This window comes from Glycine max, chromosome 17, assembly GCF_000004515.6.
Source record: "Glycine max cultivar Williams 82 chromosome 17, Glycine_max_v4.0, whole genome shotgun sequence".
Lineage (NCBI taxonomy): Eukaryota > Viridiplantae > Streptophyta > Magnoliopsida > Fabales > Fabaceae > Glycine > Glycine max.
In genome coordinates, this window is record NC_038253.2 from 30,579,142 (window position 1) to 30,597,779 (window position 18,638).

Consider the following 18,638-nt stretch of genomic DNA (forward strand, 5'->3'; position numbering starts at 1 on the left):
AGTACTTGATCACGAACATAATCAAAGTCTGAATGTAGGCTCCTCAGAATAAGGACCATGTAGAACTTATCAAGTTTCCTGTTCACTTCTTCCAATGAATCAGCTACAAGGAACTTCCTCAGCTCTTCCACGGCAGCCCGAGCCTTACCCACATGAGCAATCATGTCATGACTAGTTTGCTTGAGGGCTGTAACCTTCATGGTTGCGTCAAACAGGCTTTGGATATCATTGGCAAAAATTTCTTGGGCCTTCTTCCAAAAAGAACGACACGTTTTAAAGGACCTAAGAATTTTCAAAATATCTGGCTCAACTGACTGCCATAATACAGCGCAGAGCTGGTAGTCAAGCTTCTCCCATTCAGATCTCTTGTCATTGGAATGGAATCGGAAGCTTTCTCCAAGTGGTCATGATGTCCTTGACCGAGAAACCAAAGTTTCACAGAAGCAGACCATGAGGGATAATTCTTCCAGTTCAGTTTAGCAGTAGTGATGGTCGGAGTCCCGGAGAAGGAGAAAACAAGTCCAGAGACAGCCATTTTGACCCACAAAATGAAACCCTAAAGGGGTAAAAAGAAGAGAAGAATGGAGTGATACGTTCCAGGCGACAAAACCCGAAACCGAGGGCTGGAACAAACTTATAAGAAGCTGACGAGCAGATTGGCGGCGACGCGGCGGCATTCCGGCGACTGCACGGCGGCGCGTGGACTTCACGCGCCGAAAAACGTGCGTGAGAAAGGCGGCGCGTGGCAGCGCGTGGAGGCTCCTTTGGAGGCACAACTTCCAGGGGTAGGTCGCGCTTTTCGAGGCGATCCTAACCCTGGTCTCGCCAGTGAAAACTGGCCGGAGATGGCGGCGGCCGGCAGCGGGCGCGACGGCGGACAGCGGACGGTGGACAAACCTGCTCTGGTACCAACTTGAAACTAAAGGAGTGAAAAACACCCTCCTTTTCCCTCTTAGCTTTATTAAATTCAAAAGGTTACATATATATAGAGAATACAAGAGAGAGAGAGAAGGGCAGTGACAGTGACAGCTCACTGTTGCCCTTCTGAACAAGCTTACCAACTAAGCTACCAAAAGTAGATAAACAATACAATAACATTCAACACTTTTCATAACATCAAACTCTAGGATCACAGACCTCAGCTATTATCAACAACATCTACTTCTAATAAAGATTCTACTGTAACATCTAGTTCTGGTTTTTCATCTCCTAGCATTGTTAACCTTTGGCATGCTAGGTTAGGACACCCTAATAGTCATGTACTAAAACTTGTTTTTGATTAGTGTAACATTTCATCATCTAATAAAGTGATTACAGATTTTTGTGTCTCTTGTTGTGTGGGAAAATCTCATAGGTTGTCTTCTCATGCTTCCACTTCAGTTCATTCTCCTTTAGAGCTTGTCTTTACAGGTTTATGGGGGCCTTCTCATTTAACCTCCTACTTTGGTTTCAAATATTATGTATCATTTACTGATGTCTTTTCACGATATACTTGGATATTTCCTATTAAAACCAAAGCTGAAACTATGTCTGTTTTCCAAACTTTCAAGTTATCAATTGAACTTCAACTTTACACAAATAAAAAGTGTTCAATCTGATTGGGGTGGTGAATATAGACCCTTCTCTGCTTTTTTAGCTTCCTATGGCATTTCACACAGGTTAATCTGCCCACACACTCATCACCAAAATGGTGTAGTTGAAAGGAAGTATAGGCAAATAGTTGACCTAGGTCTCACATTACTTCATCATGCAACTCTACCTCTACAGTTTTGGGATTATACTTTTGTCACTGCAGTCTATTTGATTAATAGGCTACCCACTGCATCACTCAACTTTGCTATTCCATTTGTTTTTTAACAAAGAGCCTGATTTTCGCTTTCTTAAAACATTTGGTTGTGCATGCTTTCCTCTGTTGAAACCCTATCATTCTCACAAACTAGATTTCAGGTCTCAAGAGTGTGTTTTCTTGGGGTACTCCTCTTCACATAAAGGCTATAAATGTCTGTCTTCAACTGGTAGAATTTATATTTCTAAGGATGTTTTGTTTAATGAGTTGAGGTTTCCATATTCAGATCTATTTTCCTCTTCCTCTAGTTTAACAAAGAATATTACTTCCTATTTCAGTCTCAATCCTGACCTATCTCCTACTGTTTCAGCCTCTACACCTTCACTTTCTCAATACCTTCCTCCAATTCCCTTTCAGCTCCCTCTGTTCCTCCTGGTTTCTCTGCTACTGCCTTAAATCAGACCTCATCTGAATCCACTTCCATTCATCCTCAATCATCCAATACAGTGTCATCTAGTGAATCTATACCAACTGCACCCTCTCCCCCTCATCCTCAATCACCAAATATTATGTCTCATAGTGAATTTGTGTCTACATCAACTCTAATTCCCATTAACACTCATCCTATGCAAACTAGGTCTAAATCTGGAATACATAATCCTAGGCTACATCCTTCATTATTTCTTACTCATTCTGAACCTAAAAGTGTAAAGCTGGCCCTAGAAAGTTCAGAATGGTTTGTAGCTATGCAGGAGGAGTATAATGCTCTAATGAAAAACAAAACTTGGGATTTAGTTTCATTACCAGCTGGAAGACAAGCTATTGGATGCAAGTGGGTCTTTAGAATAAAAGAAAATGTCGATGGTTCAATCAATAGGTACAAAGCTAGACTAGTTGCTAAGGGGATTCATCAAGTTCATGGCTTTGACTTTCATGAAACATTTTCTCATGTGGTAAAACCAGTTACAATTCGAGTAGTTCTAACTCTTGCTCTCTCACAAGGCTGGGATTTATTTCAGCTTGATGTCAACAATGCATTTCTAAATGGATTACTTGAGGAGACTGTCTATATGACTCAACATGCAGGTTTTGAAGTTGAAGGAAAATCCTTGATTTGTAAACTTAACAAGGCTCTCTATAGGTTAAAGCAAGCTCCAAGGCAGTGGTTTGATAGGTTAAGGCCAACACTAATACAGATTGGGTTTGTAGGAAGCAAGTGTGATCCCTCTTTGTTCATTTATACACGTCAACAGCACAATGTCTACATTCTAGTTTATGTACATGATATCATCATCACAGGAAGTTCTAACTCTCTCATTCAACAGTTAACTTCGAAATTGAATACAGCCTTTTCTCTCAAACAGCTGGGTCACTTGGACTATTTCTTGGGGCTGGAGATTAAGTATCTCTCTAACAGGTCTATTTTGATGTCTCAAAGCAAGTATGTTAGAGATCTACTTCATAAAACTCAAATGGCTGAGGCACACTCTATCTCTACTCCTATGGTTACAAACTGCAAATTGTCCAAACATGGAGCTGATCTATTTCATGATCCAACTCTCTATAGATCAGTAGTGGGTGCCCTACAGTATGCTATCCTTACTAGACCTGAGATTAGTTATGATGTTAATAAGGTTTGTCAGTATATGGCTAATCCATTGGATTCTCATTGGGCTGTGGTCAAAAGGATATTAAGATATCTCAAGTGTACTATATTTCATGGTTTATTCCTTCAACCTGCTTCTGTTTCAAAACCTATGGCACTCTATGCTTTCTGTGATGCTAATTGGGCATCGAATATTGATGGCAGACGTTCCACATCAGGAGCAGTTATCTTTCTTGGCTCAAACTTGATATCCTGGTGGTCCAGGAAGCAGAAAGTCACGGCAAGGTCCAGCACTAAAGCTAAATATCGAAGCTGGGCCCAAAAATCTATTGAATTGACCTGGATTCGAACTCTTCTAACAGAATTACACATTTCTCTTCAAACTCCTGTGATTTACTGTGATAATCAAAGTGCAGTGTCCATAGCTCACAATCCAGTGTTCCATAGTAGAACAAAGCATATGGAAATTGATGTCTTTTTTGTAAGAGAACAAGTTTTGGCCAAACAGCTCTCATTTGTGCATCTTCCTGCCTTAGACCAATGGGCAGATGTCTTAACCAAGCCACTTTCCTCAACAAGATTTGAAGTACTGAGGGACAAACTCAATGTGAAGCATTTTTTCTTTAGAAAAACCTTCCCCTTCAGTTTGTGGGGGGTATTAGAATAAATGTATAAAAATAACTGTTACAAACAGTTATTGAAGGACTGTTAGGACAGTTAGTATAAGCTAACTACTTTACTTTCACTAACAGAATTTTGTTAGTTGTTAGTTAGTTTGTGATTAGCTTCAAGGTCTAGAGGTTTATAAATACCTCTTTTGTAATTGTATTAAGAAAAAACCTTTTCTGAATCAATAAGATTAGTTTTACTATTCTCTGTTTTGTTCTTTTCCCTGTTGTGAAACTCTGATATTTACTATTTCAAGTCAAAATGTTTTGCTTGTCAAAGGGAACAACACATCAGGCAATGAACAATATAATTTTAAGCATATCGTTAGGAACAAATTTGACTTGTAATAGTAGATCAAATGGGGGTTCACATGCAAAGTTTCATCCATTTATTTTTTCAGTTTTGGGTGGATTTATGTATGATCATGATGTCGACTTGTATCCTCAAATTTCCCTTCACATTACATAAGTAAATATCTTTGTGTTGGAAAATCACCTTAATTAAGGTCAACCCCTAACCTGTCTTAGTTGCAGCCTCTTTGGGGGATGTCGTAATTGCAGGCTCAATGGTAGTGATTTAGTACCATATCGACTAGAGACATGGCTTAAATATAACTTATAGAGTTGGGGCACTCCTCAACTTAAAAGTCAGTTTGTGGAGTTGAGTTAGGTCCTAAGCCCAAATTCTAAAATGGTATCAAAACCTATTCTAGATCCATTGTTGGGCCACCTACATTTGCCACACTCCAAGCCGGTAGCCCTGGGCATGAAGAGCAGTGTTGGAAAGCCACCTTAATTGAGGTCAACCCATAGCCCACCATAGTTTCCAGCATCTTTGGGGTTGTAGTCTTAATGATGGTGGTTTAGTCCCACATTGTGAGTGTATACTCCGTAAGTTAACTCTATCTGTTAGAGTCAACCCCTGTTAGTTAGTACAGCTGTCAGTTAGTTACACAGCTGTCAGTTAGTTACAATAGATAATCTGTTAGAATTAGAGATAATAGATAATAGATAGTTCAACCTAGGATTAATCCCACTTCGCTTCTAGCACATGCTGAACCTTAATCTGTTAAACTAGCATTACAGGATCCTAAGTGTCTTGCTGCTATGAAAGATGAATTTGATGCCTTTGAAAACAACAACACCTGGTCTCCAGTTTCTTTACCCTCTAACAGAACTGCTATTAGCTGTAAAAGGGTATTTCGAATCAAAGAAAATTCTGATGACAGTATCAATAAGTATAAGGCTAGGCTGGTGGCAAAGGGTTTCCACCAAAAGTTTGGCTTTGACTTCCATGGAACCTTCTCTCCAGTGATTAAACCTGGGACTATCAGAATTATTCTTACACTTTCCCTCACTTATAAATGACCTCTTTTGCAATTGTATGTCAACAATGTTTTTCTAAATGGCTTCCTAGAAGAAGTGTATATGGTTCAACCACTAGGATTCGAATCCTCAGACAAATCTCTGGTCTAGGAGTTAAAAAGAGCTTTATATGGTCTCAAACAAGCTCCCCAAGCTTGGTTTGAGAGGTTAAAATCCACTTTGCTTCAGTTTGGGTTTACTGACAGCAAGTGTGACCCTTCTCTTTTCATCTACAACACTAGAAGATGTGTATATGGTTCAACCACTAGGATTTGAATCCTCAGACAAATCTCTGGTCTGAGAGTTAAAAAGAGCTCTATATGGTCTCAAACAAGCTCCCCGAGCTTGGTTTGAGAGGTTAAAATCCACTTTGCTTCAGTTTGGGTTTACTGACAGCAAGTGTGACCCTTCTCTTTTCATCTACAACACTAAATCTGATGACATCATCACAGCAAGTGTGTATATTCTGGTGTTTGTTGATGACATCATCACATGAAGTTCTACCTCCCTGGTTCAGGAGTTAGTGGACAAGCTTAATGGTACTTTTGCTCTGAAAGATCTTGGGATATTGGATTACTTTTTGGGCATTGAGGTTCGTTCTCTGTCCAATGGGTCATTGATGATGACTCGGTCAACATATATCAGGGATCTTTTTTTTTTTTTTGCACAGCAAAAATCAATATTGTATTAGAAGTAAGATTCAGTACTAGGTGTACTGAAATACAGAACAAGAAGTTACAGAGGCAATGATATGCCAAACCCAACTAGAGAAGACAAAAGCACAGGAGCTGAACAAAAAAGGTCAAAAAAACCCCTTCTAAGATAATTCTTCTATGGCATCCAGCTGCAAACTGTCAAAGCATGGCTCTGAACCTATGAAGGATGGTTCCTTTTACAGGTCCATTGCTGGTGCTTTACAATATGTCACAGTAACTCATCCTGAACTAAGCTACTCTTTAAATAAGGTTTTCCAGTTCATGTCTTCTCCTCTTGAGAGTCACTGGACTGCTGTAAAAAGGATTCTCAGGTATCTCAATGGTCACCTTCATCATGGTTTGGTTTTTCGTCCTGCCCCTCTATTAGAGCACTTTGTGATTCTGATTGGTTTTTCGTCACTGGACTACATCAATCCTTCTCCATTAGAGCACTTTGTGATTCTGATTGGGCAGCTGACCCTGATGACAGAAGGCCTACTTTTGGTGCTGCAATTTATAATGGTCCCAATTTGGTTTCTTGGTGGTCTAGAAAGCAAACAGTGGTCTCTAGCTCACGTACTGAGGCTGCGTACAGGAGCCTTGCAGCTGCTACAGCTGCTATTTTGTGGATTCAGACTTAACTCAGTGAACTTGAAGTTCCTCATCTTACTCCTATGGTGCTTTGTGATAATTCCAGTGCTGTGCAGATGGCTCATAATCCAGTTATTCGTGCTAAAACTAAGCATATGGAGTTGGATCTCTTCTCTGTCAGAGAAAAAGTCCTGTCCAAGAAGCTGATTGTTCAACGTATTCTGCTAGATTTTCTTTTCTAAGTTCCAAACTTAATGTTTCTGAGCTCCCTTTTTTTCTCAGTCCCATTAAGTTTGTGGGGGGTGTGAGTGTATACTCTGTAAGTTAACTCTATCCGTTAGAGTCAACCCCTGTAAGTTAGTACAGCTGTCAGTTAGTTATAATAGATAATCTTTTAGAATTAGAGATAATAGATAATTTAGAGATAATAGATAATTAGAGTTTGTTAGAGTCTCTGACTATAAGTATCAGTTAGTGCTCTCAGAGATTCAATTGGCCAATTACATTTTCTGTTATGATATCAATAATATCAGTTCATCAACACACAACGACTAGAGATATGGCTTAAATATAGCTTATAAAGCTTGGGCAGTCCTCACTTTACAAGCCAATGTGGGGCTTAGTTAGGCCCTAAGCCCAAATTTTAAGACTTTGCAATGCCACAGACTTTTGCTTTATAGTTTATTTCTATTATAAGAATCATAACAGGACTGAAATCATATTATCTCCTCACATCAGTAGAACACAATTTTTAAATACTCCATTCTTCCAAATGTGTAACTAACAGTATATAACATGTGCAATGTAGTACATAACATGTACAACACTGCATAAATCACATATCAGTTAGGTCAGAACAAGAACCTACAAAATAAATATGCAATAAAATACTCACTTGCACCTAGGATGTTGATCACAGCCTATAAAGTAGCCAGCACCAAATCTACTTACTTTAAAAATAAGTGTGCCTTCCATACAACTGAAACAAGTTCAATCAAAACATATCAAGGGGAAATCTGACCAACAAACTCAGAACCATATAATGAATGCAATCAACATCATTTTCTTCAAATAAATAAATCAGCATAGCATAATCACAGTACAAAATTGGCCCAGTATAACGATAACATTCCAAAACAAGTTCATATGTCCCTCAGTTATCAGTATTAGAGTCTTCTCTGTCAAATGTTGGCACAGCTCTAGTGTTGAATCAGCAGAGTTAGTTTTAGTTACCTGCCACCAGCCCAACTACAAATGAATCACAGAGACTGTAAAACTGAAACAGTTTTTAGTTGCAATCTTATTAACAAAATCACAGTTTCATTATCTTTTGAGCATTTTTAGTTGAAGTGTAATTTCCAAAACTCCTCAAGGTGAAGCATAGATGTCAAAAGCATCCAGCTAGATGCAAATATAAGATATTATTGGTTCTTGAAGATATTCAGCGAGTAAATCAACCAGCTGGTCATCTGAATTTACAAATGAGATGATAGCTAACTGAACCCGATTTAATTCCCCTACAAATGATGTGGCAATTAATTTCTATATTTGGTTTATTTGTTCATGGAAGGCTAAAATGAATGCATTCCGGAGTTCATATTCCTAATCTCACAAAATTTCAACTCTTCTAAGACTTAATCATAAGAACTCACATGCAAGGAGCATCATTGCTCAGTATTCTACTTTAGCACTTGTACTGTTTTATCTAAATCAATAATATAATATATATTTCGCCTTCCAAAAAAAAATTCTACTTTAGCACTTGATCTAGCAACATTTTCTAATAACCTCCCTAATTCAATTCAATCCATACATGGAATAACTTACCTTGGACACACCCGGCTCTGATCTGGGAGAGAAGCAAATAAATAATCGCCAAATTTTTTTTCCAACATCTTCTCAACCTGCAAACATAAAACCATTTCATTAGTAGATAACCAAAAAAAAAAATACTGAATACGTGAGCATAAACAGTGCATTGAGAAATATTTGAAATTGCCAATAGAGCATAGCAACAAAGTTAAAATTTTAGATATCCAAATTTCAAGCCTTGAGCAAAGAGAGAAGTCACACCTGATGAATATGAACATTAGATGTACGCTCACAATATGATTTAAATCGTGTCCAATAGTCTCTAAGGAGGCCTTTCCATTCAGTTAATCCACCAGAAACATTATCCAGCTGAATCAAGAATGAGAGATAAATTAAAAAATACAAAATAATAATAGGAAAATAACAACAACCAACTAGATCAAACCATAGACAAAAGAATCAATTAAAAATAGTGAGGGACCTTGTCAAATTACAATAGCGGTACAGTTTCTGAGCTTTAAAATTTAGGATGACAATGGATAGGTTTTTGTAGGGTGCTAGAGTATCTGTACAGATACGGGCATTTAAAAAACAAAGGACCCGAACAGTAACCATACCCATGCAAATAGAAATTTTAATGTTCATGTTCATACCCAATGGTTGTACCCAATCTAGGCAATGTCTGTGGGTACCATTGGATAGGTACTTGTAGGGTGCTAGAGTATCTGTACTCATACGGGCATTTAAAAAACAAAGGACCCGAACAGTAACCATACCCATGCAAATAGAAATTTTAATGTTCATGTTCATACCCAATGGTTGTACCCAATCTAGGCAATGTCTGTGAATACCATTGGATTTAATCACATTGTCATCTTCGTTTAAAATACAAAAACAATACAGAGATCAAATGGGGCCAGGACACAATCATAGTAGATACCTCGGTTTCCATATCGGCAGTAAAACCGTAGTCCATGACCTCTGAAAAATGATGCGACAGAAAAGCTGAAACCTAAACATCACCCAAAAAATTGCATAAAATACACATCACATATTGTAGCTTATATAAAATTTCTGCAAAGAAAAATAGGCAACGAACAAACCTAGATTTGAAACAGAAAAGGAAAAATTATCATATTCCCCTATAAGTCAGGAGCAGAAGAGGTGTGTAGTAGGACAAACTTTGGAATATTCTCTGGGGGTATATTAATTAAATATTACAAGAATGTAACTATTATTTTCATCCAAACAAAACAATAAATTCGAAAATAGCCCAAAGCTTACCATGCAACCACGAAACTCTGGAGACAGAACTCGACTTTTTACTGTCACATAGTTTCTATCCTGGAGGAACAAAAAATTTAGGACTCAGAATTCTATCAAACATAGATTGAGAAGTAAACAGTTGCATATTGATAAATTTTCAATGCAAGATGCAGTATACATATAGAAACAAAGTGACAAAAGCAACAAGAGAACCTCACATGCATCAAAACCATAAATTTAAGTTTTTGAGGAGGATCGATAATAAAAAAAAAATGGTAAGTTGTTTGTTATACTAGGTTGAATTCTCAATTCTACTTTGGAACATCATTAATTGTTTCAATACAGAACTATCACTGCACCACAAGCTCAACAAATACAATCAGAAGTCACAAACCACAATATGTAAGTGTTGATAAATGACTTTTTTACTTTAGTTGTGGTCTTAGTACAAGGATCTGCTTGTTGGATGCTGAAGGTTTCTTTTGTGTTCAGGGTGCTTCTGTTTTATATGACACCAATGTGTTCTATAATGAATGGATGAGAAATTACTCACGTCAGGTTTAAATAAAACTACACTTATTGCAGTACACAATCATTTCATTTCACAACCTTAAGCTATCAATAATGGCTGAAAACCTGAAGCAACACTTCTTTGATCATACAAATACCAAATGATCATGAATTCAGAAGTCACAATTATTTTTAACCAAATAACATGAAGGAATGAGCAACTGTTAGAAATTTTATGAGCACAAACTACCTATGATGGGAACTGTTAATGGAATTTGAGCGTGTTTGGCTAAACTTATTTTGAAGAGCTTTTGAAAAATAAGTGATTAGTCACCTTGAAATAATCTAATCTAAACATGCTATTAGATGGATTCATCGGTTAATTGAGCCTCTACCTCTACAAATTTCTGATCTGGTGCAGAGTAATAATGGAGCAAAGGAGCTGAGCTAAGCCTAAGTGACAAATGTAACATCCCAATTTTTCGTAAATAAATTTAAAAAAACTTTTTAGTAAAAATAAATAAATAAATAAATATAGAGTAAATAATAGGCTGAGTACCCTAGGTATAAATAGTTATGTTAAGTCAGTTACCTCCTTTTGGCCTCATTTTCGTTTTTCTCCTTCTCCTCTCAAAACCCTTTCTTTTTCCCGCAGCCCACCAAACCAGTCTCAGAAAAACGACGATCTCAAACCCGTTCACCGTTGGATCGTCGTGAAATTTGAGTATCATGTTCGCAACCCAATTCCGAACATTTTAACCGTTGGGAATTTCAAAATCATATCTGAGCTTAGAGGAAAACCCTTCGCATTGTAGCATTTTAATTTCCCGCAGAAACCCAAAAACTGTCTCGGTAAAACTACGATCCCGGTTTCGTTAGCCGTTGGATTTCCATGAAATTTGGATATGTTGTTCGAAATTCAATTCCGCACGCTTCCACCGTTGGGTTTTGCGATATAATATTCGTGGAGGGAGAAAAAGGAATCGCATGAAGACAGTACAAGTGGAGGTTTCAATCTCTTCTCCGTCTCTCTGACGTTTGGGAATTCTATCGGAGCAGTCAGAGGAATAATTGAAAGAATTTCAGGAAACCGCTAGAGATGTTGCTATCGCTGGCTGAAGACACGTGAGTCCGCTCAGAGGTAAGAGATGAGTTACTCACAATTGGGGATTAGTGAGAACATGTCTAGGGATCCTTAGAGGATTAAATTGGGGTTTTATTTTGGGATGTTTGTTAAATTACAATTTTTTCCTTTATGATTATAAATAAAATATTGATGTCCTAATGAAGATTGCTTGATAAATTGTGCTCTTGATATTTGTATGTTTCGACCTATGATTTTGATATAATTGTGTAATATTATTTGAGGGGTTTTAATCCTCATGTTGTGATGGTCTTTTATATAAATTGTTATATTGAGGATATGAAATGATGATTCAAATTGTGAGTATGTGATGAATTGCAGAATAACATGTTGCTTTGAGATTATAATATTGTTATTGAGGTTGAGTATAAGTGTAAAGTTGAACATGTGTTAATTTGTGAGATACGTGTAAACATGTGATGGTGGATTGTGACATTATGAGATGTGAAATTGTGAATGAGTTTTGGTTGTGAATAAATGTGTGATTAATTCTTGATGTGACATTATTTGTGTTGTAAGCTGTGAATTGTACAATAACCCGACCAGTGTTATCTTGAGAAAAGTGTAAATGCGCAGTGTTAAAGAGAAAGTGTAGGTTTCCTATTTAGGAACCAGTGTTAAAGAGAAAGTGTAGGTTCTTGTTTAGGAACCAGTGTTAAATTGTAGCGCAATATGTTGTACGTGTTTAAGACACGAGTGTGAGGTCGTGGGTATTGTATAATTCACTAGCAGTGTCTGTGTGCTAAAATGATTTTAGGGGTTGGACCTGAATCAGGAGGGAGAGGCCCTGACGGACTCTTCGGAGTGTAGGCCTTGGGGGTCATCGGGTTTGAGTGCTCCTTTAAGCCTATGCTGATCCCATATGGTTGGAGCATTCTCGCAAAACATCGTGACCCTGACTGGTCTCCCTATGATCTTACTTAGTGAGAGTGACCTGACAAACCCATTGTGTGGTGTGTCTTGTTATGTACTCCTAAGCGCCTCAGGGTGGTTTTTCACTGACATGGTACCACATTGCATATAGGCTTGAGTCTTAGCATAACTGTCTCTTGCGCTTGCTAATTGTTTATTATGAAATTGAGGTGTTATTATGTCTTGATCAGAGCGTGTGATTCCTATGTAATGTGATTGATGATTGAAAAGTGTGATTGATTGATGAAAAGTGAATTTTGAATGACAAAGTGGTGGAATTACGTGTAAGTAAGTTTTATTTGGTTTATATGATATGTATATCTAGTTGTCTTGTTTCTCTATTAGTTAGGAATGTGATAACTCACTCCCGATTTATTGTTTGTGTTTGGATCCTGTGATGATCTTGAACTCTGTGTTCGGGGGAGCAGATGACTAGGTGAACTGCTTTAAGGAATATTGTGCTAAAGGACGTCGAGACACAACGCTCTGATAGGATGTGACATTGGGGTATAAGGTTTTATATTAATTGTATGAAGTCTCAGACGGCCTTGTTCGAGCCGATCACTTTATTATTTATTCGGACAAGTTTGAATATGATGTAGAAGAAAGGGATTGTGAACCTTTTATCCCTTTGAAAGGCTTGTATTTAAAAATGTTTTAAAAAAAAATACTTTTAATTAATATTTGAATTTGTATTCCTTTGTTAGTATTATTTGAGGGGTAGAGGGTGTCACAACAAAGGGTGTGTTTTTGTTTCTTAGTTTTTAGAAGCTATTTTATAAAGCAATTTTTATAACTAATATTAGAAAGTAAGAATGAGAGAAGAAGATGAAAAACACTACGAGAAAGAACATAAGTAATAGAAAACCACGAGTAAAAAACTAAAACAGCTTAGAGATGTTCTGATTTTTTCATTTTAAAAACAGGAGATATTTTTTAAAACAATTTTCAAAAACTGCTTATCAAACAGGTTTAAAAAAAAAAATCAAACCCTGAGTTCCTAAAAAAAAACAACAACAACAACAACGCCTTATCCCACTAGGTGGGGTCGGCTACATGGATCAACTTCCGCCATAATGTTCTATCAAGTACCATACTTTTATCCAAATCATTAAGTTCGAGATCCTTTTTGATAACCTCTCTTATAGTCTTTTTGGGTCTTCCTCTGCCTCGAATTGTTTGTCTTCTCTCCATCTGGTCTACTCTCCTCACTACAGAGTCTACCGGTCTTCTCTCTACATGCCCAAACCACCTAAGTCTATTTTCCACCATCTTCTCTACAATAGGCGCTACTCCAACCCTCTCTCTAATAGCTTCGTTTCTAATTTTATCCTGTCGAGTCTTACCACACATCCACCGCAACATCCTCATCTCCGCTACACCTACTTTATTCTCATGTTGGCTCTTGACCGCCCAACATTCTGTTCCGTACAAAATCGCCGGTCTTACCGCAGTCCGATAAAACTTTCCCTTTAGCTTGATCGGTACCTTTGCATCACATAACACCCCCGATGCTTTTCTCCATTTCATCCATCCTGCTTGAATGCGATGATTCACATCCCCTTCAATTTCCCCATCATCCTGTATTACAGACCCAAGATATTTAAACCGTGTGACTTGAGGGATAATATGGTCTCCTATTTTCACCTCTGAGTTAGAAACCCTCCTTCTTTTGTTGAACTTACATTCCATATACTCTGATTTGCTTCTGCTTAGGCGAAAGCCATGTGTTTCTAGAGCTCGTCTCCAAGTTTCCAACCTCTCATTCAACTCCTCCCTCGACTCTCCAAGGAGGACTATGTCATCTGCAAAAAGCATGCATCTCGGCGCTATCTCTTGGATTTGTTCCGTGAGGACATCCAGAATTAAGGTAATAAGGTAGGGGCTAAGGGTTGACCCTTGATGCAAACCAATTGTGATGGGAAAATCGTCTGACTCTCCACCCTGTGTCCTAACAATTTCGCTAAATCAAAGACCTAAACAACTTATACAATTATCTTACTAAGTCACAACTTACAATTTAAATTGTTAGAATTGATGTGATATGATAAATGAGATACGCTATGGAATGGTCATGGTATTACATTGTTCCAGAAGTAAAATACCTGTAAAACTTTTATTGTGGATGCATATGTTGATGGCCTTCCAATCCCAAGCTCCTCAAGTTTCTTAACCTATAATATAATTGGGTAAATCTTCAAGAGAGAAAACAAGACACAGAGCAAAAGAAATGAACGCTGTCTGCCATCCTCCTTGCCAGCAATAATGTTTTAATGAAATCCAATTCATGGTGAACTATGTTGCAACAAATCTATTTATTTTAGATAAGTCAATATTATAAATCATATGAACATGTTGAAAGTTTTACCATATGCATATGCTGCCAAAAATAGGTCTCAACATGAAATCATGAACCAGAATCCTTTATAACAAATTAACAAAATTCCAATTATAACTTTCCTGTGCACAAGCCGACAGCATAGGCTTGACAAAGAGTTATTAGCTATAGCCAACAACGTGATGGATAAGCTTAAAACAGTAACTTGTGTTTGAAAACAAGAACAAAATGAAAATAAAGTGGCAAATATGCAATTAAAAGTGAAAACAAGAAACAAAAACACATTTTCTAAAAGTAAACAGTTTAATCTTAAAGACAGAAACAAGATGACTTACCAATGATGCTTCAGAGTACCGTGGTGGTGGTTGTGTATGGTGCTGATTAGGTTCAGTCTGAACCACATGTAATGGATCCCCTGTCTATAAAATAAAAGTTAATGAAGGGATGTATTGCAAAGATTATGGCATCAATAAATGCTAGGGTATAAATCGAGAGTAATTATGTCACAAATATGTTCATGTCCTGTTGACTTGTACGACTTTCAGCATCATACATGGTATTCACAGATTAAAGAAACAAAACAGATGCATAGCAAAGCTAGCCTAAGAAAAAGTGAGAGCAATTACCAAAGGGAAAAGGTTATTCAGAGACATGAAAACATTCTTGAGCCACCATCTAATATCTAAAGGTTTAGGGAAGTTTATCCTTGACATGGTGTCAAAATCCCTCTATGGAGTAAGTGGTCAAGAGTTTGATAATTGTTTCCCTCATTGTTCCAAGTAAAGCAAATTTCAGTACAAGGGATAATGGACCTATACACGTCCACACTTTAAGCCCAAAGGGCAATTGCGTGAGGGAGAGGGATAGAGATATAAAATATTATTGAGATTTCACCTAACAGCACTGTTAAATAGCATGTTTTAGACATGGTTATAATTGAAAGACTCATGTTAATACCTATAAGATAGTCGTTACTATAATTAGTGACTTGATTTGTATTGGAAAAATCCCAAGTCCCACATTGACTAGAGATAAGGCCAAAATAAAGTATATAAGTGAGAGGCAACTCTCACCTATGAACTAGCTTTTGGGGTTGAATCAGCCCCAAGCCCACATTCTAAGATGGTATTAAAGTCTATCATAGATCCATTCAAAAGGTCATCCACCATGTTATCCACACATGAGGGGGTGTATTGCTAGAGATAAGGCCAAAATAGAATATATAAGTGAGAGGTAACCCTCATCCTATAAGTTAGCTTTCGAGATTAAGTTAGGCACAAGCCTACATTCTAACATAAGACACTGTTATAAGGAAGCCAAGAACAGCATCCTATCTAAATAAACAGAAAGGGCAGACTGCCATATGGAGAAGGCATGAAATTGTTTTCAATAGTATAAATTATATAAATTAAGCTTTCAGAAATATTACCTTCAAGGAATTTAGTACTCCAAATGTTTGATCACGGCTGAATTCATCACTGTCTTTATCTTGAACAGCTTCAGTAACAATGTCCTAGAAGGAAGGAAAAATCACACGTAAGTCAGGAAACACATCAGTTTTAGTTTCTTATATTAAAGGTACATGTGGACATTCTCTACCACAGCTGAAATTAGTAGAGATACAAAACCATTTTTGGGCCTTCAACTTGACCTAAATAGCAGGTAACCTCTCATAATTATATAGATTTGAATCAAATATGAGCTTAATGAAATCATTCAGTCTCTTTTTATCAGGTAATGCATACAAAATAGAACCACCTGCATATTCATGCTAAATTATATGTTTCTTTCGGGATTTGGAAATTCTGGAGTAACCTTGCATGCATATACCAAACAAGAAAGAAAGTCTTTCCAAAACATTTTAACTCCAATTTTTGAGATCTTGTTCAACATCAAAACATGATATTATCTATTAAGTAGAAAACACACTTTATATCATGTAACTTTGGAAATTTACTTTTACACAAAAAACAATAAAATTGCAATATATGTTTTCCCAGTAGCAAGTAAATGGTACTTACACTCAAAACAATCCTAATAGTAAAATTAAACAATTTATTTAATAGAAAATAACAATAGTAATAAAAAATTCAAAATGTAAAATCATTATTATTTTGGGTATTGTCAACTGGTATATAAGTAGTTACAGATTATAAGCTGCCAGCATCAGCAACTAACCATACCGTAAAAACTGCCCGATATCCAGGAAACTCAACCCTTGAGCTGGAAGACCGTAATATAATAGACTTATCAGGATTTCCAATATTAAGTTGTATCTGCAATCAAAAGGAAGTTATGAAAAAAAGTCTGGTCAAACATAATAATGTCAGATGGAAGCAGATAATTTTTATATGAACACAAATGTAATTTCAACAATCAGAAATTATTCATGAATCATGATCATTCTCTAGCACACAGACACAGTCTACCATTAGTATTTAGTAGACCTGGAATAATGAAGATACCATGAACAACTTTAACATTTTAACAAACCAAAGTTCCATACAACAGATCAAACAGATCCTATCTGGCTATCTGCTATAAAGACAAGGAGAAAGAGATAGAAAGTGGATATTTTGCTAAAACAACCACTGGCTGAAGCACACAAGACCAGGATACATGAGAAACCTGAATCACAGAGGAAAGCTAAGCTGCTAATGATATGCTTACATAATGCATATGTCTAATATAACTCTTCCCATCAAAAAATACGGGGGAACATCACCTTGTTACATGAATAATGCTTTAGTTCAAAAGTGTCTTGCAACCCATCAAACCACAGTCAATCAATCACATACTGTCAAACCATGCCAGAAAGCTAGAATGGCAATCCAGCAACCTAGGCCATTTGCAGTAACTATGAATGTATCCATAAACTACAGAAGAGAATACTCCATAACAAAAATATGCCCAAGTTGTTAGTCCTATTAAAGATATGATTTGTAATTAGGAAATATCTGCAGCTGATTATTAGGGAATATTATGTTTCCATATATTGTAAACCAATCTCACTATGAATAAAGGATCATTTCTGTGAAACATGCACACAATTACAGAAACCCGTTTTATATGGTATTAGAGCTTTAGGGTTCCTCTTCTCTTTGCCACAACCCCCCTTTTCCGTGTGAACAGTAACACACAGGCTGCGAGCGCCCTTGCCCTGGCACCGCATTGTCATCACGCCAGTGAGACCCTCTGACCAGGAGCACCCCTCTCCGGTGAACCCAACGTCGACTATCGCAACCATGTTTGCCGCCACACTCCAGTGCGTGAAGTTCACGCGCCTCCACCATCTCCGTCCATGACGTGTTTTTCCGACTCACCCTCCTCCGTCGACCCTCCCGCCATTCTTCTCCCCTTCGTTTGGCTACCATTTGACGACATTTGGTTGTTTTGACTGCTTTTTGGTACTTTTATCATGACTACCAAATCTACCACGACTTCCGTTGTGACCTTTACCACTATTCCACTGATCCCGTGCGAAAAACTCATTGGGACTAACTATAGCACTTGGGCCGCTGCTGTTCAGTTATGGTTCCAAGGCCAAGGCCGCACCGATCACTTGACAACAAAATCGACAGATGTTCCAACTGACAACCGAGCTCGTTGGAAGCAAATTGGTGCTTCTTCATGCAATGTTCTTTGGTTTTCTCTTGTTCCTAATCTCCAAGCACAATACCAAGCTTTTACAACCTCTTATGATGTGGGGACCAAGGCCAAGAAAGTTTATTCCAACGATGTTCATCGCTTCTACAGTGTACTCACCAGCCTAATTAACATTAAGATGGCGAACATGGACATGCAATCATACCTTGGTAAGTTGGACCGTTTAATTGTGGAATATTCCACTCTTATGCCCTTTACTAGTGATGCAGAGACCTTTTACAAACAACACGGACAGTTCTTCATGGTGATTGCTCTTGCTGGACTCACACCGGACCTTCA

At 37.5% G+C, this 18,638-nt stretch overlaps 1 protein-coding gene across 6 annotated transcripts in view; it reads right to left on the reverse strand.

Annotated features, from left to right (window-relative positions):
- LOC100788049 (DNA topoisomerase 1) overlaps nucleotides 1–18,638 on the reverse strand; it is a 63,159-nt gene that overhangs the window by 17,005 nt on the left and 27,516 nt on the right. For 5 of the 6 annotated variants that reach the window (XM_006601013.4, XM_003551110.5, XM_006601015.3 and 2 more), the window contains exons 9-17: nucleotides 16,877–16,969; nucleotides 16,123–16,206; nucleotides 15,029–15,112; nucleotides 14,461–14,529; nucleotides 9,808–9,867; nucleotides 9,464–9,535; nucleotides 8,785–8,892; nucleotides 8,539–8,615; nucleotides 7,607–7,690 (exon numbers count right to left, since the gene is read on the reverse strand). In XM_006601013.4, the coding sequence (XP_006601076.1) occupies nucleotides 7,607–7,690; nucleotides 8,539–8,615; nucleotides 8,785–8,892; nucleotides 9,464–9,535; nucleotides 9,808–9,867; nucleotides 14,461–14,529; nucleotides 15,029–15,112; nucleotides 16,123–16,206; nucleotides 16,877–16,969 (731 nt within the window). The other variant, XM_006601017.4, reaches the window with a different exon arrangement.